The 22479-nt window shown below is 35.3% G+C and overlaps 1 protein-coding gene across 1 annotated transcript in view; it reads left to right on the top strand.

The window, feature by feature from the left end:
* The window catches only part of LOC101400742 (transmembrane serine protease 11F), a 132120-nt gene that overhangs the window by 87883 nt on the left and 21758 nt on the right, over positions 1 to 22479 (top strand). The window contains exons 2-3 of the mRNA XM_087434664.1: positions 848 to 999; positions 7944 to 8062. Of these exons, the coding sequence (XP_087290790.1) occupies positions 848 to 999; positions 7944 to 8062 (271 nt within the window). The remainder of the gene's footprint in view (positions 1 to 847; positions 1000 to 7943; positions 8063 to 22479) is intronic.

The raw sequence follows: 22479 nt of genomic DNA, 5'->3' as shown, positions 1-22479 counted from the left end.
TCGCACGCTCTGCTTCAGCAGCCTGGGGTTCGCAGGTTAGGATGCCGGGCGTGGACTGATGCACCGCTTGTGAAGCCATACTGTGGTGGCGTTCCATATAAAGTAAAGGAAGATGGGCATGGATGTTAGCCTGGGGCCAGTCTTCCTCAAGCAAAAAGAGGAGGATTGGCCACAGATGTTAGCTCCAGGCTAATCTTCCTCACACACACACACACGCAGAAAAAAATCAAGTGGAGATGAAGAGCTCTAGTAGGGACTGGAGACTTGTCAAGTACAATTCATAATTTGTGATTTCACTAGGAGGTGCTAATAAAATGTGAAGAAACATGATCAGGTTTTCAAAAGTAATGTTGTTACTTTTAAAACAAGCCATTAAGAAATTTTTTAAGGTCGTTAAAAAAAGTATTTGGATTAAATTCTTTTATTTTTAATCAAGTAAAGCTGATGAGATTATTATATAACTTTGCTGCTAAAAACTCCATTATTAAAATATGAAAATGTTATTTATAAATTACCTTTTTATTAAGTGAGTCTTTGTATTTTGCCACCCAAATTTCAAATTGCCAATACATCAAAGTGCAGCTCTATCGCATGTTGACATTCGAGTTAGAATATATTCCCACTGCACTTTGATGTCAACATCAGCAGAGCTTTAGCCAAAACTTTTACTGTGATTAGGGTGTTGGGGGAGGGTCTACAAATTAAAACCTTGTGTTCTTTTCAAGATTTAAGTATTCCGTTGTTATTTGGCAATCTAAACTATTCTCATAGAGGAACATAGCAAGATATAAAATAGAACTATAATGAATTTTTTATTCTCTTACTGTTTCTTTCTTTCTTATCACAGACCAGTTGAATTTTCAGAAGTTGATTACCCACGAGTTAAATATCAAAGAAGACAGCAATTTTGGGACCCTATACGACTAGCTCTTTTCACATTGGCAATTGTAGCAATTATAGGAATTGCAATTGGTATTGTTACTCATTTTGTTGTTAAGGGTAAGTATCCAGGTCACATTTCTATTGCCTAAGTACTCCATGACTTAATATCTTGAAATTCTCTGTTGTATAAAAAATTCCATTTGCAGAATATTAACATTTTAATGACTGATCTTTTATTGATGTTAAATTATAGTTTGCTTCAGTATTGAGCTCTGTTACATATTTCCAGCCAGTGAAGCTGGATAGACACATTCAAAAGAAATATATATTTAAAAAGAGAAAGAAAAATGAAAAGATTACTTTCAGAATAAAGACTAATCACGTCATGTGCTGAGTTTAACATACTTTTTTCAAAACCAATATATTAATAAGTTGCCCCAAGAAAACCTGATGATACAAGAAAAGTTACCTTAAAAAATGTCTTTAAAGTGTTAAACATCAAACATTATTTTTGAAGGAAAAAGAGATTGTTTCATGACTGGGGGAAGAAGAGAAAACTTAGAATTCGTTCTCCATTATGTGCAAAAAAGGATAGTCAGTACCACAGTTAAACCAAATGATAGTCAAACAAGATTCATTTGCCTTTAGCTTTGTATGTGTATTTATAATCACATGTGACTGAGACTTTGCCTAAAATTTTACAAAATAATATGACTCACAACAGTAAAACCATACTTGAAAGATCTCCAGGAAGAGATGAGATATTGTCCAACATGCCCATTTTACCTTCCTACGTACTTTATTGGGGGATTGATAATATCCGTTTCTTAGACTGTCATGAAATAAAAAGATAAACAGAGTTACCCTCTGCAATTGTGTCTTTCTTGTTTTTTCTTTTTTTTTTTTTTGTGAGGAAGATCAGCCCTGAGCTAACATCCATGCTAATCCTCCTCTTTTTGCTGAGAAAGACCGGCTCTAAGCTAACATCTATTGCCAATTGTCCTCCGTTTTTTTTTTGTCCCCCAAAGCCCCAGTAGATAGTTGTATGTCATAGTTGCACATCCTTCTAGTTGCTGTATGTGTGATGCGGCCTCTGCACGGCTGGAGAAGCGGTGCATCCGCGCGGGCCCGGGATCTGAACCCAGGCCGCCAGGAGCGGAGCGCACGCACTCAACCGCTAAGCCACCAGGCCGGCCCGTGTCTTTCTTGTTAATATCTTCTTTGGGTTAAAAGGTAGTGAAGTACTTTTGTGTTTACAATGCCTTCCACCTTCCATACTGCATGTGTTCAAGAAAGAAAAAGTGAAGGAATAATAAAAATAACGGCAAAAAAGTATTTTAAAAAATATCATAGAGGTTGTGGTAGGCTGAATAATGTCCTTTCCCCTACAAGGCATCCATGTCTTAATTCTTCCAACCTATGAGTGTTACCATATATGACAAAAGAGACTTTCCAGATATGATTACATTAAGGATTTTAGAAGGAGAGATTATTCTCGATTATCCAGATGGGCCCTAAATGTAATCCCAATGTCTTTATAAGAGAGCAGCAAGAAGGTCAAAGAAGGAAGAAGGTTATGTGACAACAGAAGCAGAGGGAGAAGGGGACAGTGTGATTCAGGACCACGAGCCAAGGAATGAGGATAGCCTCTAGAAGCCGAAAAAGGCACGGAAAAGAATTTTCTCTTTAGAGCCTCCAGAAGGAATCAGCTCTTGATTTTAGCCCTGTAATACTCATTTCAGACTTTTGACCTCCAGAACTGTAAGAGAATAAATTTGTGTTGTGTTAAGCCACTGAATTTGTGGTAATTGGTTACAGTAGCATTAGGAAACTAATACAGAGGTTAGTACTCAAGAATCTGATAAATCTATCACACAGACTTTCTATGTAGTTAATTACCAGTTGCCTGAATGTAGATGGAAATGTAATAATACAAAGGAGAGGATAGTCTATGACAAAGGCTAAACACAAGTGGAAGGGGATAAGATGGAGGTATCTAAGATGACACTCACATTTCAAAAAAGTAATTTACATATTTTTGTAGCATAAGGAAATCAAAACCAAGTCAGTGAAGGAAAACACATTGTAGTAACCAGGATAACACCAAGAAGAAGAAAAATTATTTTAAAAATATTAATCTTAAAAAGTGGAAATAAATAGATCTGAAAGGCAGGAGAGTAAAAATAATAAAATATGTGAAATAATCAAAACAAAAGTCAGGATTTTAGCAGATTCAATGGTAAAATTTACATCACCAGGATTGAAGTGTGTTTGATGGAGTTATTTTCATCCTAAAGATCTCAATAATTATGAATGATCAGCTTTCACTGTATTATTAATTCTGACCAATTATCTACTCTCTAATATATGGGCAATTTTAAAATAAAGATCATAAAATAATTCAGTGACTTTTAGAATATGAATGATTCGTCAATGTCCTCCATCCAAACACCACCAGGAATGCATCTGTAATTGAACGAGTTGGGTTTATTATTTGTTGCAGGGAAGGAGAGCATGTGCCATGGGGGACCCTCGGGCCCTTAGTCAGAGACTGTTAGAAAGGATGTACAGTACTATAAGATTTTGGCTTGTGTTAGGTGATTTGGAAGAGGGTTCAAGGAAGTGGGTCTTTTCTCTGGATTGGATGCTGTGAGGAAGCTGGAATAATGCTGTGATTTATCTTAATAAATCTTATCCAGAAGGAAAAAGCAATGAATTGAGGCTAAAGCTGTAGTTGTTAGAGAAGCAACAGTCATAATAGCCAGAACAGGGAGACGTTCTGTCTCTTTTGTTAGTTTGTTTGGACTGTGTTTTTGTCTGAGGTCAGACGTATCTATAGAATGGTCTTATTTTTGTCGTCATCTATATGGCTACAGAGTGGCCTTGTCTAATGTTGATGTTCTACGAAATTGTTTCTCTTCAACAGGAGAATTTCAAGGCCTGGGTGATTGGACCAAGCCAGCACCTGGATGTCAGGGGCCACTTTTTCTCTTTCTCAGGTTTTATATTTACAACTCAATAAATTCTTGGGTATCACTTTAAAAGATAATTTCAGTGTTATTAATTAAATATTAAGTGCCTGACAGAATTAATGTCTCAACTTTTTTGTTACCCGTCATGATAAAAAGACTAATGAGGGGCTGGCCTGGTAGCTTAGCGGTTAAGTGCACGCACTCTGTTACTGGCGGCCCTGTTCGGACCCCGGGCGCACACCGACTCACTGCTTCTCCGGCCATGCTGAGGCTGCGTCCCACATACAGCAACTAGAAGGATGTGCAACTACGACATGCAACTATCTACTGGGGCTTTGGGGAAACAAAAAAAAGGAGGAGGATTGGCAATAGATGTTACTCAGAGTCAGTCTTCCTCAGCAAATAGAGGAGGATTAGCACGGATGTTAGCTAGGGCTGATCACCCTCACCAAAAAAAAAAAAAAAAAAAAGACTAATGAACTGTTGGATTCTTATTTGTCCTCAGGATTTCCATTTAGATCCTCCTTTTTTATTTAATCAAAGGGAATAAAATATTTAAAAATGAAACCCCATTTGAACATTAAATAAATATAATAAAATTATACATATGTTTTGAACCTTGTTTCTACTCAATATTGTGGCAGGAGTAATCCACCTTGCTGCAGGAAGCTTTAGTCCGTTTATTTTCAATATTGACTAATATTCCATTGTCTTAAAATGCCAAAATTTACTAATCTACTCAAATGTTCATGGACATTTGGGTGGTTCCAGGTTTTAGACATTAAAACAATATTGCTTTGAAACTTCTTACATGTATATCTTGGCACACATGTGCAAGAGTTTTTCTAGGGAACATATGTCGATGTGGAATTGCTGGGTCACTGGACATGTGCTTTTTTAACTTGATGGATAATACCCAGCTGTTTTCTATCAGCACTGTATGGGAGTTCCCATCGCTCCACATGCTCACTGACATTTGTTGTTGACATATCTTTATATATTTGCTAATTTGGTGTAGATTGTAATGTTATCATGGTAATTTTAATTTGTATTTGCCTGATTACTCATAATGTTGGGCACCTACCATGTGTCAATTGATCATTTAGATTTCCCGTTTTTGTAAAGTGCCTCTTCAAATCTTTTCCACACTTTTTGTTGAGTCATTTGTCTTTTCTTATTGATTTGGGTAGTTTTTTCTATATTCTGAATATATATCCATTGTCAGTTGTATGTGTTGCAAATATCTTCTGCCAATGAAAAAATCGTAGAATATATGTACATACGCACACACATATATATTTAATAATGATACCCTCATAATTGTGTGAAGATCTTTTAAAATTAATGAATAAAATCATCACCATTCACATGAAATATGACATTAACTAGAAAAATTCAAACACTGAGTTTGCAAGTTGTCTGGTTTTTGTTTTTTAGTTACCTAGAATTATATAGTAAGTTATATTTTTCAACAAACATTTTTATGATGCAGATTAATTGTTTTCAGGATTGTTTAGGATTACTTATTATATTTTTTGTTATGGGGTAAAGACAAATTTGTTTTACAAAGAGTTGCATGAAATATTTTGAAGACAAAATCCAGAAATTCATTTTCTAAAGCTATTTTTAAAGTTTAACTTCTTGAAACCTACAAGTAAAGTCTGAATTGGGATAGCATCGTTTGTCTTCCCATCCTATAGGACTGGTTCCACTTCCATTTAGAGTCAAATGAACCTTGGTTTTAATCTCAGGGCCACCATATACTGGTTGAGTGATCTTTGGCAAGTTATCTTTCTACTTCACCAAGCTTCAATCAATTAAAACAATATTTTTAGAAGGAGAAACAAAAGCCAAAATAATAATATCAGTTACTTCTAGATATTAGGGTTATAGATTATTTTTATTCTTTTATATATACTTTTCTGTTCATTCCAGAGTTTCTGATAGAGTATTTATAATCTGAAAAATGTTTTAAAATAAAAATTTAATTAATTAAATTAAAAATTAGATGATTAGTACAGAGTCTGATGTATTATGCACTTGATAAGTGACTACTGAAATAATTATTAATTAATTCATCACTTTATTAAAAGCCTGGAGCAGCATTCTTTTCACTCATGTTACTTGAAATGGTGCCTCCTCTTCAAATGCAAAAATTGTACAACATTTTCCTTAAAGAGTTGACATTCCAGTGGACTAAAATCTATCAATCATTATGATACTGTGGCAAGTGCAAAGTTCTTCACAAGATAATATAGCAGCACAGTTGTGAAATCCCTATCTAAGGCTGAATCTTCCAGAGACTTTCCGTGATGGGAGGTTATACCTTGGATAGAATTTTGGCAATGGAGAGGTCTATGGAAAGGACATTCCTGGGAAAGAGCGTTTCAGGTGAAAGGAATGACATAAGCAAACTCTTAGGGAAAGAAAACAGAATGGTGAATGCAGACAAATGCAAACAATTTGCTGTCATTTTAAAATAAATCTTAAGGGGAATGTGGCAAAGAAAATGCTCAAGAGGTAGGCAGGATCTAGGTCAAGGAAAACCTTTGTAGATCATAGTAAAGAGTTGAGACTCCTTCCCATTGGAGATGGAGAAAAATGGAAGTGTTTTAATTGGAGAAGTGATATTGTCAAATTTGCAATTTAAAATGATCGTTCTGCTACTATGTGGGGAATAGATTTGAGAAAAATAGAATGTGAGGCAGGGTACTAGTTAGAAAGCTGTTACATTTTCCAGACAATAAATGATGAGGGAATGAACTAGAGCACTAGTGGCAGTAGAATTTGTAAACAGGAGATGGATTTTAAAAATTTAGGTGATAACTTTGCCAGAAGCTGTTGATTAATTAGGAAGAGATCAAAGATTACTCCAAGATTTCTAGACTGGGTAATGAAGTAGATTGTAATGACAGCAATTAAAGTAGAGAATTTAGATGGAGGACTTCTTTTTTAATAGAAAAGTCATTTTGTTTTGGATAGACATAAGCTGGGTGGTTGATGAAGAGCTGAATTGAGGACCTAGCTTTTCTGGATGGGATAAAGGATTAGAGAGATATTGATGGGTTGCATCCATAGATCTTAAAGACTGAAAAACTGGATGTTGGAAATGAGGATGAAATCAGGCTTTGGGTGACTGTGTGGATAATGAAGCTGTTCATCAAGACAGAAAACAGAGGGAGTGGAGGAGGTTTGAGTACAGGAAGAGGTAAATGATTATTTCCCTTTGGAAATATTATATTTAATGTGACTATTGGATGTCCAACAAGTAGTTCCCTGAAGTCAGTTGATACAGATTTGAAACTCAAAATAAAGATCTGGTCTAGAGATAAAAATTTAGAAATCATCAATTGTTAAAGTAATTAAATAGAGAAGTCATTGGACTGGGGTGGCTCTAATACCTTGATAGTCTGTGTAAGCAAAACCTAAGCCAGAGTCAATGCACTCAAAGCCAAGAAAATGAAACTTAAGAACAACCAATCACAAACAGCCAACTAGGCTTTTCCAAAGAAGGCAACCACTTAAGCTATAGCCAATCAAATAATTTCCTTGCTTTGCTTCCACCTCTTCCTATAAAAATGTCTCCTGTATCTCCTGTCAGTGGAGTGCTCCTAACCACTTGGAGTTTGGTTCGGCACTGCTTGATTCAAATCAATATATGCATGTGAAAACAATAAATATCGGCTTCTATTTACGTAAGCTTATTAGTAGTAGAGAAAAAATTGATAGCCTGTTCAATGTATCTATATAATACAGCTTAGCCATGATATACCTATATTACAATTCTTTGAAGGAATTGATAATTTTTACCTGTCAGCAATTGCTTTCAATATTTACTTTCCATAGTATAGTGCATGCCCAACTGTGTGAACATTTTGACATGCATAAACACTGTAAATGTGGTGTTCTAGAAAGCGTACTTTGAGGCCTGAATTTTCTGCTTTAGCAGGGTGCAATGATGAAATTATAAAATGTTTGAAAATGTACACAATAATTTTTGTACTAAGAAGAAAGTCTATTTCCTAGGGGTGGGGGACAAGGAACCGATTATGATTAAGCGTGAATCTTTTGTTTATTTTTACCTTTCAGATGATAAGTCATTCTATTACTTTGCCTCTTTTAAAATCACAAATATAAAATATAAAGAAAAGTATGGAATAAGAAACTCAAGAGAGTTTACAGAAAGAAGTCATCAGATTGAGAGAATGGTAAACCCAATAGAAATTTTAAAAATTTATTAATGTTTTTCTGTCTCACTTTGAATGTGGTTATTATAGAAACTCAGCCCCTCCACGGCTCAATGTTTTCTTCTGTAAAGTGAGGATAATTCAGTATCTAGGTCATACAGTTGTGAGGAGTAAATAATATATGTAAAATATTTAGAATGATACCATGTACCATTAAATGTATGTAGGTTAGAGTAGGCAACTAATTAAATTAGCACCTGAGGAAATTGTTGGTTGAAACAGATACTCTTTCTATTTTTAATTCTTGATTTTTTTTTTCTTGGTTCATTATCCTTAAACTTTTTTAAAATAAGAATATAAGAATGCCATGTTTGCCTTATCATTTTGTTTATTATGCTTTTAAAATCACATAAAGTGTTACGTATAAGGATGTGTGTCTATAATTCTTGATATCAATCTCAAATTTAGTTATGCCCTTCAAATATTTTGGTTTCCCTTGAAAATTTATGCATTTATTAAGGCATTTATAATTTTTTAAAGTATATTAGGCAAGCTAAATCCTTACCTATCATAGCAGAAAGTCAAATAGAATAGTCTTCCATTTTTTGTCCTGTGAAAAGCTTGTCTATGGAAGCTACAGATTTGCTTGGCAAAACACAGTTTATTAGCCTAGAGTGTACTCTTTTAAGCTTATGAGAGTTATTCTGGAACAAAGAAGTAATGGAACTACAGAAAAAGGACTGAATTAGTATGATTCTTTATGATTAGCTATAGACACTAGCTCTTAATTAAAAGATGAGGACTTTGGCACTCCCATCCCTCACTCATTGTACTTTCCTTTCTCTGAATTATTAACAACGCAGGAAAGTATTCACATTTTATTTGGTTATTTATCTTTAGAATCAACCAATATAAAGATATACATATAAAATGCAAATACTTTTACATTGTTAATAATGAAATTTTGCTATCCATGTTGTCACAAATGGCAAGATTTCATTCTTTTTTACGGCTGAATAGTATTCCATTATACATATAGACCACCATTGCTTTATCCATTTATCCGTCAATGGACAGTTAGGTTGCTTCCATGTCTTGGCTACCGTAAATAATGCTGCAATGAACATGGAGTGCATGTATCTTTTTGAGTTAGTGTTTTCATTTCCTTCAGATGAATACCCAGAAGTAGAATTGCTGGATCATATGGTAATTCTATTTTTAATTTTTTGAAGAACCTCCATACTGTTTTCCTTAGTGACTGCACCAATTCACATTCCTTCTGACAGTGTACAAGGGTTCCCTTTTCTTCACATCCTCACCAACACTTGTTATTTGTTGCCACACTTCTTATGCCATACAAGGAGAAATGCTCCCAGAAATAAATTTGAATAGACTGGCTCTTTTTTTTTAAAGCCCTCTACCTTTTTACGGTATCTTCAGATATTTACAAAGTCTCAATATTTCTTTAATTCCTCTTTCTCAAGACTTTATGCTTCTTGCTTCAATTTGAACTGGTTGCTTTCTAGATCCACCTCACAGAGGTTAACCTGGGTCAGAACAGGACTGCTTTAGTGTGTGAGAGCCATTGCTTCTTGCATCCCATGTTTTCCTTGATATGGTGGGTTATGTCTTCAAGTACCTTCATTAAGAAAAAGTGCATGGGAGGTAAAATTTCTGAATTATTTCATGCTTAAAAAAATCCTTTATTCTATATTCCACTCAATTGATAATTTGAATGTAAAACTTTAAATTGAAAATCATTTCCCCTCAGACCATCCAAGGCCTTGCTTCATTTTCATTATTCTATCACATGTGGCTTAGGAGTAATGGTGTTTCTTTCAGGTGATCTGTTCTTTCTCTAGAAGCTTTTGACTCTACTTTTTAGTTTTCTGGAATTTCATAATGATGTATCTTGGTATTTTGTATTTTTTTCTTTCATTAATTTTTGTTGGGATATTATCATACTTTTAAAAGTATGTAAAACATTTTAAAGAACAATTATACAATGAATATTTAAGACCCCACCACCCAATTTCAGAAATAGAATTTTACCAGTACCTCAGAAACCTCTAAATATTATTTTCTCTCTCTTCCTCAGAGGTAAAAACTATTTTGAATTTGGATTTAATCATTCCATAGATTTATCACCTATGTAGCTATCCTCAATTTGTATATTGTGCAATTTTTGTCTCTTTTGAACTTTATGTAAATGAAATCATATTATATCTTTCATTCTTTCACTCAACATTATGTTTTCAAGATTTTTCCATGTTGATGCATGTAACTATAGCTCATTTATTTTCACTTCTGTGTAGAATGCCCTAGAATAAATGCACTATTTATTAACTCATTTTATAGTTGACAAACATTTGCACTGTTTTCACTTTTTATAATTATGAACAATGCAGCTAATGAATACCCTTACGTGCCTCCTAGTTCACGTGCCAGAGGCTCTCTAGGTCATAAACCAAACACAGGGCTTGCTGGGTCATAGGCTATGCTCAGACTCAACTTTAGCAGATTCTGACCAATGGTTTTCCAATGGGTTTTTAGACATTTGCACCCCTACCGGCAGGGAACAAGGGTTCACGTTACCCTCCCTCCTTATCAAAATTTTCTATAAATTGACTTTTGCCAAGCTGGTATGTGTGTATAATAGTAACTTATGGATTTCATTTGCGTTTCCCTGGTTATTAATAAGGTTCATCAATGGTTATCAACCATTTGTATTTTGTCCTTTATAAATACCTACTCATGATTTTTTTGCCCCATTTCTTATTGTACTTTTGTCTTTTTATAATTTATTCTTAGAAATGTATTTTTTTAGAAATGTATCCTCTGTCCATTTTATGTATTGAAAATATCTTTTTCCATTTTGTGGCTTGCCTTTTCATTCTCTTTATAATATATTTTATTGAACAGAGTTTATTCTGTTCTTTTATTATTAGTATGCTTTGTGTTTGTATAAGAAATTCTTTTTGATCCCGGTGTCATTGTCTTAAAAATATTATTTTTTCTCTTTTCATTTAAGTCTTTATTGCATATAGAATTGATATGTGCATATGTGTTTGATTTAGAGATTTAATTTCATTTTTTCCCCCATATGAGTAAGCATTTCTTTTAGCACCGCTAGTTGAATAGTCAATCTTTTTCTGATTGATCTGCCACGCCATCTCTGCCACAAATCAAGTTTCCATATACGAATTGGGATGTTGCTGGGCTCTCTAATCTGTCCAGAAATCTGAAATCAAAGTATCACCAGCCTTAGGAGGCTTTCGGGTAGAATCTTTTACCTGTTCCAGCTTCTGGTGGCTTTAGGCATTCCTTGACATGTGGCTACATAATTCCAATCTCTGTCTCCATCTTCACTCACCTTCTCCTCTGGGTCTCCATATTTCTCTACTCTGATAAGGGCACTAATCATTGGATTCAGGGTGTTCCTGGATAATCCACAATGGTCTCATCTTGAGATCCTTAACTTAATTATATCTGCAAAGATCCTTTGCCAAATAGGGGCACATGCACATGTTCCCAGAGTTAGATGTATCTTTTTGAGGGGCCACTATTCAACTCATACCTCTGGAATTATCGTCATCTTCTTCAGGTATATCTGGGTTATTCTTGACCCTTTCCTTTTCCATATCAAGTAACACACACACACACACACACAAACACACACCTTCATATTGGGATTTTTGACTTAACTTCCTTCAAATCTAGAGGTCTAGAGTAATAATTGATGCCATTTCTTTAAACTTATTTACTGTATTTCAATAAAGCTTTAAAATGTTTTTCTTAAAAGTCTTTTTAATCTTTAGTTAGATTTAATCCTAGATGCTAGTTTTTTGGTCATTGTGAACTAATATCTCTTTTAAGTACTTTTGTTTAACTGGTTTTTACTGGTGTATAGAAACGTGGCTAGCTTTTGTAATCTCTCTTTTTTATCCCCTCTTCTTTTTTGTATTTGGTATTTCCAAGTGCTGAGTCTCTCCCGGAGTTTTTAGAGCAGTTGGACTCTCTTCTTGGCTGAGTTCCCTTGATCTATAGTCTGGTCCAGTGGCTCTCAATTGGGGGCAATTTTGTCTCACAAAAGATGTTTGGCAATTCCTGGAGATATTTTTTGGTTGTCACACTGGGAGGAGGAGTGCTACTGACATCTAGTTTCTAGAGGTCAGGAATGCCGCCAAACACCCTACAGTTCACAGAGTAGCTCCCCGCAACAAAGAATTATCTGGCCCAAAATGTCAATAGTGCTGAGGGTAAGAATCCTATTCTAGTCTGTGGCTTCCCCCACCTTACTTTACCAGTTATTTTTCCTTCATTTGCTGAAATGACTCTCTCATCTACTAAAGAAATCTCTTTGATTGTTGTCAGTGTTATGGATTTATCCTTATTTTTACAATTTTAATGGTGTCTTCAAAAAGGAGAAGACATATGGTCAGTCTGCCATCTTGAATGAAAATCTCCTTATTTACATGCAAAGTTTACCATTTCAAAGCCTAGTTTTTAGAATCAATCCTTCTATGACAATACTTCTATATCCTTGAATATTTTATTTCCTTTTCTCTTTACCATTTCTCATTCTACTTCAATTTTTTCAAAAGACAATAAAAACAATTAAGATGTTTATGCAATGTGGATTTGTGCATAATAAGCAAATCAGAGTTTTCTGGTTGGTTCCAATATCTTTTATAATGACAACAATTTATTGGCCTGTTATCTTTTATCACCAGAGGCTATTAAGCTAGTACATTCTCAGAAACTTAGAAAGTTTCTCTTATAATGTTTCAGTTGTAACTGCTGTTTTCTCTTTCTCTTTCACTTTCCTTTTATTCAGCCAGTTTCCTTACTTTTTAAAAAATTCCTTCCACTCCTTCCAAACTTCCTTCAGTGTCTCTCCAAACAAACGAGGTTTTGACTTTCATGATTATGGAAGACGATGATGAAAATGCATAGGCTATGATTCATTCACCCATTAAGCCATCAATGCATCAATTAATTTGTTCATGTATTTGTTCATGTATTTTTTCAATGAATACTTAGTGCCTTCCATACTCCAGGATTCTGTCAAATGCTGGGCATAATAGAAAGTGGGATATTTTTTATTGGTGGTCAAAAGAGATGGTAAATAAGCATTATGTCCACGTTTAATAATTTATTAATATTTTAAATTATTACTAGTTTAAATCACAGTTCTTCAGTAAATTTTTTAAACCACTTTATAGAGGTATGATTAGTACACAAAAAGCTGTACATATTTAACGTACACAACTCGATGAGTTTGGGGATAAGTACACACCTGTGAAACCATCATCACCATTAAGGCCATAAACATATCCATCACCTCTCAAAGTTTTCTCCTGCCTTCATTATTATCATTAATATTTTGTGTGTGTGTGTGTGTGTGTGGGAAGAACACTTAACATAAGAGCTACCTTCTTAGCATATTTTAGGTATACAATACAATATTGTTAGCTACGAATCCTTTGCCTCTAGCACTATGTTGTATAGTAGGTCTCCAGAACTTATTTACCTTGCAAAACTAAAACTCTATACCCTCTGACCATCACCTTCCCATTTCCCCCACCCACCAGGCTATGGCAACCACCATTCTACTCTCTGCTTCCATGAGTTTGACTATTTTAGATTCCATATATGAGTGAGATTACATAGTATTGTCTTTCTCTGTCTGGCTTATTTCACTTAGCATAAAGTTCTCCAGATCTATCCATGTTGCCACAAATGGCAGGATTTCCTTCTTTTTTAAAGCTGAATAATATTTCATTATACGTATATACCACATTTCTTTATCTATTCATCTATCAATGAACATTTAGGTTGTTTCCATATCTTGCCTATTATGAATAATGCTACAATCAACATGTGAGTACAATATCTCTTAGAGATCCTGATTTAAATTTCTTTGGATAAATACTCAAAAGTGAGATTGCTGGATCATATAGTAGTTCTATTTTTCTTTTTTGAGGAACTTACATACTGTTTTCTATAATGGCTATACCAATTTACATTCCCACCAACAGTGTATCAGGGTTCTCTTTTTCCCACACTCTCGCCAACACTTATTATCTTTTGGAGTTTTTTTATAATAGCCATTTTAACAGGTATGAGGTGATATCTCATTGTGGTTTTGATTTGCATTTTCCTGATGGTTAAGTGGTATTGAGCACCTTTTCATATACCTGTTGACAATTTTTATGTCTTCTGTGGAGAAATATCTATTGAGGTCCTTTGCCCATTTTTAAATCAGGTTATTTGTTTTTTGCTATTGAATTGCATGCATTGCTTCTATATTTTGTATATTAACCCCTTGTAAGCTATATGATTCGCAAATATTTCCTCCCATTCCATAAGTTGCTTTTTCATTTTGTTGATGGTTTCCATTGCTGTGCAGAAGCTTTTTAGTTTGATGTAATCCCACTTGTTTATTTATTATTTTTTTGCTTCTGCTTTTGGTGACATATCCAAAAAAGCATTACCAAGACCAATGTCAAGGTGCTTTTTCCCTGTTTTCTTCCAGGAATTTCACAGTTTCAGATCTTAAATTTAAGTCTTTCATCCATTTTGAGTTGATTTTGTATATGGAATGAGATGAGGGTCCAATTTCATTCTTCTGCCTGTGGAAAACCAGTTTTCCCAAGACCATTGTTGAAGAGATTATCATTTTCCCATTTTGTATTCTTGGTGCCCTTGTTGAAGATCAGTTGACTGTATATCTATGGGTTTATTTCTAGGCACTCTATTCTATTCCATTGGTCACTATATCTATTTTTATGCCAGTATCATACTGTTTTGGTTACTATAACTTTGTAATTTAATTTAAAATCAGGAAGTGTTAGGCTACCAGCTTTGTACTTTTCACTCAAGATTGTTTTGACTATTCAGGATTTTTTGTGGTTCAATACGAATTTTAGGATTGTTTTTTTATCTGCGAAAAATGCAATTGGAATTTTAATAGGGATTGTATTGAATCCATAGATTGCTTTGAGTAGTATGGATGTTTTAACAATATTAATTCTTCCGATCCATGAATACAGGCTAGTTTTCCATTTATTTGTGTCTTCTTCAACTTCTTTCATTAGTGTTTTATAGTTTTCAGTGTACAGATCTTTCACCTCCTTGGTTAAACTTATTCATAAGTATTTTATTCTTTTTGATGCTTTGGAAATGGGATTTTCTTAATTTCTTTTTCAGATAGTTCATTGTTAGTGTACAGAAATGTGACTGATTTTAGTATTTTGAGTTGTATCCTGCAACTTTACTGAATTCATTTATTAGTTCTAAAAGTTTTTTGGTGAAACCTTTAGGATTTTCTACATACAAGATCATGTCATCTGTGAAGAGAGAGAATTTTACTTTTTTCTTTCTGATTGGGATGGCTTTTTTTTTTTTTTTTTTTTTTTCGCTTGCTTGACTCCTCTGACTAGGACTTTCAGCATTGTGTTGAATAGAAGTAGTGAGAGTGGGCATCCTTGTCTTGTTTCTGATAAGGGGAAAAGCTTTCAGCTTTTCACCAATGACTATGATGTTAGCTGTGGGCTTGTCATATGTGGCTTTTATTATATTGAGGTGTTTTCCTTCTATGCCTAATTTGTTGAGCGTTTTTATCATGAAAGGATGTTGAATTTTGTCAAATGAATTTCTGCATCTATTGAGATGATTATATGATTTTTATCCTTCATTCTGATAATGTAATGTATCACATTTACCAATTTGCTTATGTTGACCATATTTGCATTCCAGGGATAAATCCCACTTGATCATGGTGTATGATTCTTTCATGTGCTGTTGAATTCGGTTTGCTAGTATTTTCTTTAGGATTTTTGCATCTATGTTCATCAGGATATTGGCCTGTAGTTTTCTTTTCTTGTAGTCTTCTTCTCTGGCTTGGGTATCAGGGTAATGTTGGCCTCATAAAATAAGTTTGAAAATATTCCCTCTTCTTCAATTTTTTGGCAGAGTTTGAGAAAGATAAGTGCTAACTCTTCCCCAAATGTTCAGTAGAGTTTACCAGTGAAGTCATCCAGTCTTGGACTTTTATTTGTTGGAAGATTATTGATTACTGATTCAATCTCCTTTCTGCTATTAGTCTGTTAAGATTTCCTATTTCTTCATGACTCAGTTTTGGTAGGTTGCATGTTTCTAGGAATTTATCTGTTTCTTCTAGGTTATCCAATTGTTGGCATATAATTGTTCATAGTAGTCTCTTATGATCCTTTGTATTTCTGTGGTATCAGTTGTAATATCTCCTCTTTCATTTCTGGTTTTATTTATTTGAGTCTTTTTTCTTTTTTTAAGTTAGTCTAGCTAAAGGTTTGTCAATTTTGTTTACCTTTTCAACAAAACTAACTTTTAGTTTTATTGATCTTTTGTATTGGTTTTCTAGTCTCTATTTCATTTATTTCTGCTCCAATCTCTGTTATTTCCTTCCTTCTGCTAACTTTGGGCTTAGTTTGTTTTTCTTTTTCTAGTTCCTTGAGGTATAAAGATAGGTTGTTTATTTTAGATCTTTCTTTTTTATTAATGTAGGTGTTTATCACTATAAACTTACCTCTTAGAACTGCTTTTTCTGCATCCCTTAGGTTTTGGTATGTTGTATTTCCAAATTTATTCACCTGAAGATTTTTTTATTTCTCTTTTGATTTCTTCTTTGAACCATTGGTTGTTCAGGAATGTATTGTTTTGTTTCCACACGTTTATGAATTTTCCAGTTTTCCTTCTATTATTGATTTTTAGTTTCATACCATCGTAGTCAGAAAAGATACTTAATATGATGTCAGTCTTCTTAAAATTGTTAAGACTGTTTTGCAGTCTAATATATGGTCTGTTCTAGAGAATCTTCTGTACACCCTTGAGAAGAATGGGTATTCTGCTGCTATTGGATGAAATGTCCTGTATACGTCTATTAGTCCCATTTGGTCTATAGTGTTGTTCGATTCCACTGTTTTCCTTTTGATTTTCTGTCTGGATGATCTATTCATTGTTGAAAATGGGGTATTGAAATTCTCTGCTATTATTATATTGCTGTTTATTTCTACCTACATTTCTGTTAATATTTGTTTTATATATTTAGGTCCTCTGATTTGGGGTTCAACAAACATTTTTTAAGATATTCATTGTCTCTAATGTCCTTCTCTGACCCAAAGCCGGTCTGAAATCCCAGAGCCAAATGTGTGGTGGAGTTTTCCATGGAACTGTTTTGTTTAAAAACTGAATTTATAGTTTGAATGTACCCCATTGCTACTGGCAGAATTAAAAATAACTAATATAGTAATTAAAACAATATAATAATTGTTCTAATACTGGGAATTGCCAGTTTGATTATGTTAAAATTAATAAGTGAAGTATGACTTGTTTTGGTTTTTTTTTGAGGAAGATTGGCCCTGAGCTAACATCCATTGCCAATCCTCCTCCTTTTTTCCTTTTTTCTCCCCAAAACCTCAGTAGATAGGTATATGTCATAGTTGTACATCCTTCTAATTTCTCTATGTGGGATGCCACCTCAGCATGGCTTTTTGATGAGCGGTGCATAGGTCCGTGCCCAGGATCCAAACCAGCGAACCCCGGGCCACCGAGGCGGAACACGTGAACTTAACTACTATGCCACTGGGCCAGCACTGAAGTATGACTTTTTAATTCAATGCAGTACAAAAAGGAATGACTGAGTACCTATTCTAGGACTACCATGAGCTAGATATCATTCTGACACAGACTGATCTCCACTTTCCCCTTGAGAACATCCTGGTAGAATTCCACACCTCGGGGCTAGTCTTCTAAAACCTTTGGTTTATATAAAAATAAATATAAATAGAAGTTATGATATTTTCCACACCCTCTACGATATATTGGCTTCACTTTGGAAATCAGTTCCCAGAATAATCCAAAAAGATAATACTATAAATGATATGACAGTTATTATTGTTGGATAGGAAGATGATTTCCAAAATAAAGACTGGGAAATTCCCATGACTCCCACCACTATGCAGAATTTTTAGTATCGAAGGGCTACAGATGTTGGCTCTATATCTTTCTAACCTTATGTCTCAATAATAGCTTCCCACCACATCCCTCTTTATTGTGCTCCTTATGTTTTAAAACTACAAAAACTAAGTTTGAGGGACTATCTTTAAAAAGTTTCTTTCTTTCGATCTTTTTTTCAATTTCAAGAAAGTAATACTTGCAATACAAAAACACTTTTGTAGACACAAAATACGTGTCTAAAAAACACTTTTACATTTAAGTTTATTCAATCTTTTCCTGGTTACAAGCTAAAAACCTCATCGGAAAATTGGAGATGTGTGGTCACTGATCTTCCAAAGAATGGACACATTGAAAGAGATGTGTAGCAAAGCATTCTCTAGCTCCAATTAATTTATCCCTGTATAGATTGGATCCCAAGATGCAGAGTGTTCTTGATACCCAGCAAGGGCTCGATCTGCTCGCTGAAAAATAAAAGGCCAAGCAGGTGGTGGTAGAGAAAGAACTTGAATAAGCGATAAGCTAGTATACGGGAAGATGGTGGACTATCATCCTAAAAAAACATCTTAAAGGGAACTGATTTGGAAGTGACTTATATAAGCCAAATGGGGTTGGGGGGGTCAGAAATGTCAGGTGATGGATGACCGCAGAATGTTGGGCGTTTCTCCACAGCAGATCTGCTGAATGCAACATTCCTGAGGAATCTAAGAAAACCTCAGTTACTTCTTTATCTGGGACAGAAAGAACAGTTTGGGCACAGGGACATAAACCTGCTAACAAGTTATTTTTTCTACCAGTTACCGATTAGTTTTCCTACATGCAGTCCTAAGCATTTTTCCAAAGCACATTGTGAGAATAAGACAGGGAGGGGAGAATGTGGCCTTGGGGGCTGAAGTTCTAAGAGTCCTCTGCGCAGGGGTGACTGTCTTTCATGTTTCTTATGACGTGTGAAGCTTACAATTGGTCGTTTTAGCTTCTCAATGCCCCTGCATGATGCTTAGCCAGGCAGGGGGAAGGCTGTTGGCAAGTTACTCTCTTATGATTATGAGCGGTCCCCCTGCTGTTCTTCAAGGCAAGCTCAGAAACTTTGGTTACTTTGTTTCCCATGTTAACCTTGTGGATACAGGCACAGTTTCACCCTAATCCAGGAAACTTGAACTCCTTTGCCCTCAGTTTCATTCTTGGTTAAGTGATTTATTAACCAAAAGCTTTTGGGAAAAACTTATAAGGAAGTGAGAGCAACAGGACAGGTCAGAGGAAAAAGCTAGACAAAGATTTGGTTTCAGAAGTGCTGCCTCAGCCTGATTTGTCTGGAAAATGTGCAGCCTAAATTACATCACAGAGGTGGTTCTGCCCAGAGGTAAGAGGGCTGGGCTGTTTGTGTTAAACCAACAAGGGCTTCCCAGGGAAGGCGGAGCATAAGCGCCCAGACATCGCTGGGAAGGGTGCTCAGGTCAAACAAGGACAGACCTCTGGAGAAGTGTAGGTATAAGCTGTTCTAATCAAGACATATAGAAGCTGGGGGATGGGCACACCTGTCTGGCAAAAGCACTTTGGGTAGGGAACAAATATGTGCGACAATTCCTCTTTCATCACAATTAATCATTTAAGTAAATTCAGCTTCTTAAGAAATTTTTTAAGAAAGAAGAAAAATTTTCTTGTTTGTGATTATAGACAGTAAAATTCTCGTTGGCCTAAGCCTCCAGATCATCCAAGGCATGATCTTGATTTTGCTTCTCTTTTTTCTGTGGCTCTGTGAATTATCTCATTCTTTCCCATAATACATAGGGCACCTTTGGTAGAAAATAACAGAAACCAATTAACAAGCCAAAGGGAAGAAAAGAGAAAGAGGGAGGGGAAAGGAAGAGAGAGGAGGGGGAAGGAGAAAGGGAGGGGAAGAGAAGGGAAAGAAAAAGAGGAAGGAAGGAAGGAAGGAAGAAAAGACAAGACTGTTGGGAAAATCTAGAGATTCATCTGGCTTCAGGTATAGCTGGATGCAGAGGCTCATACAATGTCTTCAGGCTTTTAACTTTTCTTTTTATTTATTGTTCATGTGGCAGATAAGATAGCTAATAGCTACTCTGTATTCTCATTTTCCCAGGTTATTAACTGAAGCAAGAAAAGACAATTTTCCATAATAGACCTTGGAGGAAAGTTTAAAGAATGAATCTAGTTGGCCAAATTTGGAACATCTGCCCATACCTACACTGATCACTTTGACTAAGAGAATAAAACTGTGCCACACTCATGGGAGATGGGAGAAGGGGCAAGTTTAGTTCCATTTGAACCATACAGAATGAGTTCTCTATGGGAAAGAGAGTTTCTCAATAGAAAAGAGGGAAAGTACTGATGGAGATACAATAGCTCTAATCCCAAAATTTAACCTCTAATCCAGATTTCTCTGAACCCCAGACTTGTACCTTCCACAGTCGACTTGACATTTCCACTTGGATCTCTCACAGGCATCTCAGAGTTATTATATCTAAATCCAGTTCTTGAATGTTGCTCCCTCTCCCATTCTTTCATTCCTATTATTTCCCACCCAACAAATGACATCACTGTCCATCTAGTTGTTAGAATACGTACATTTCCCTTATTCTTATGTCTAATCCATTTAGAAGTCCTGCCTCTATTTCTATTCGCTGTCTCCATCCTAGACCTAGCTCATATGTTCCCTCATATAAGCAGTTCACAGTCATCATTGCTTACACTTCAGGATCCCTCTAATATCTTGTCTACATAGCCACCAGAACGATCTTTTAAAAACACGTTATGTTATTCTTCTGGTTAAAACTTCATAAGTGGCTTCCAAATGAACTTAGAATAAAATCCAACCTCCTCACAGAGGCTTCCAAGGACCTGAATGCTTTGGCTCCGACTATTCCTATTCCTCCAGCTTCTACACTCTCCTCCTTTCTCACTGCTCTCTACCCATATTGGCCTTCTTTTGGGTTCTCTGCACATTCTGTTCCTTCTACCTGGAAGATTGCCCCATCCCTGCTCTTTGGGTTGCTTACTCATTCTGATCCTTCAGATATCACTTAAATGTCACCTCCAAGGAGAACCCTTCCTGATTATAGACCCCCAGCCATTATCCTATATTACTTTACTATACTAGTTGCCTTCTGTAATTAATTTCTTCTTGTTTATTACTGTCTATCTCTCTATTCTATGAGTCCAGAGATCACAACTTTTTGTTCACTACTCTTTATCCAGTGTTGTCACAGTGCCTGAAATATAGGACACTCCTAATCAATTGTGTTGAATGAATAAATAAAGAAGAAAAAGGGAAGGAGACAGGGTGTAGTGAAAGAGTCATGAAGAGATGCAAAAGCCAGCATTTTTTTCTTCACACTGTTGTTTAAGATTAACCACAGCTGGAGAATCAAGCAATTAATGAAAACATTATTGTGCATCTACTTTGTGCAAGTCTGCGAAGAATACCAAGGAAGGGACTGTACTATACAGTCCTTTCCTTATTAGAGTTTATAATATGGTTTATGTATGGAAGTTTTGCATGGAAAACGATACAAACTGAAAATTTACATAACAATATGAGAGCTAACAAGACGATGTAACAATACGAGAGCTGCCCCAGTGAAGAATATAATTATCTCTAACGATCAGTATTTTAGGAGTTTAGAGAAAGGAAAAATCCCTTCCAACTAGCAGGAAGCTTTCTTGGAGAGGAAAGGGAAAACTGATCTGTTTTGTTGGTGTATCTGCCCTCTGCTGGTACGTATTCCACTGACAGAAGCAGGAAATCTGCAGAACTTGCCTGACATATTTTCATAAGTGGACCTGGAAAGGGATTCCCCTAGCTGGCATCCAGTAACTACTGATCTTCCATGAGGACTTAATCTGCATGCATTTCCCAGCCAGAGGGAAGGCACAAACTCAGGCTTGCCAAAGACAGTAACTGGGTGTGCAATTAGTCAGAGCCACACGTATTGTTTCAAACGTTATTTTATTTTTTAACGTTGGGGTTCAAACCAATGACTATAATTGATATCTGATTTTAAGGTGAATTTTTCTTTTTCCATTTTACCATGAGCTTAGACATTATCTTGTTTTAAATGGAATAGTCTCTAGTAAAATGATCTGTTCTTAGGTTTGGACCATAAAAGGGAAGGATACAATTAATTTTTGTAATTTGGACCTAATATAATGTTACTGAGTTCCCAGTAGAAAAATATAAACATTTATAAAACTTCTCCAGAAACTGGTTACAGCAGTGATTAGGTGTCTGAAGAGGAACAGTTCCCTTAGCCCTGTTAAACTCAGAAGCAGAAAAAAAGCAACCTCCCAAGAGGTTATCTTTTATGAGGCTTAGATTCAGGGAATAAAAGATGTGTTTGAGGACTTCTTTAAGGGTTTTCTGCCCCAGGACCTCTCTACCTCTACCAACCTGAACATCTGCTGTCAAGTGTATAAGGAACTCA

The sequence above is a fragment of the Ceratotherium simum genome, chromosome 8 (genome assembly GCF_057802395.1).
Source record: "Ceratotherium simum simum isolate JZ-2026a chromosome 8, ASM5780239v1, whole genome shotgun sequence".
Classification (NCBI taxonomy): domain Eukaryota; kingdom Metazoa; phylum Chordata; class Mammalia; order Perissodactyla; family Rhinocerotidae; genus Ceratotherium; species Ceratotherium simum.
The sequence above is the reverse complement of the archived record's forward strand: the minus strand, read 5'-3'. Positions and strand labels throughout refer to the sequence as shown.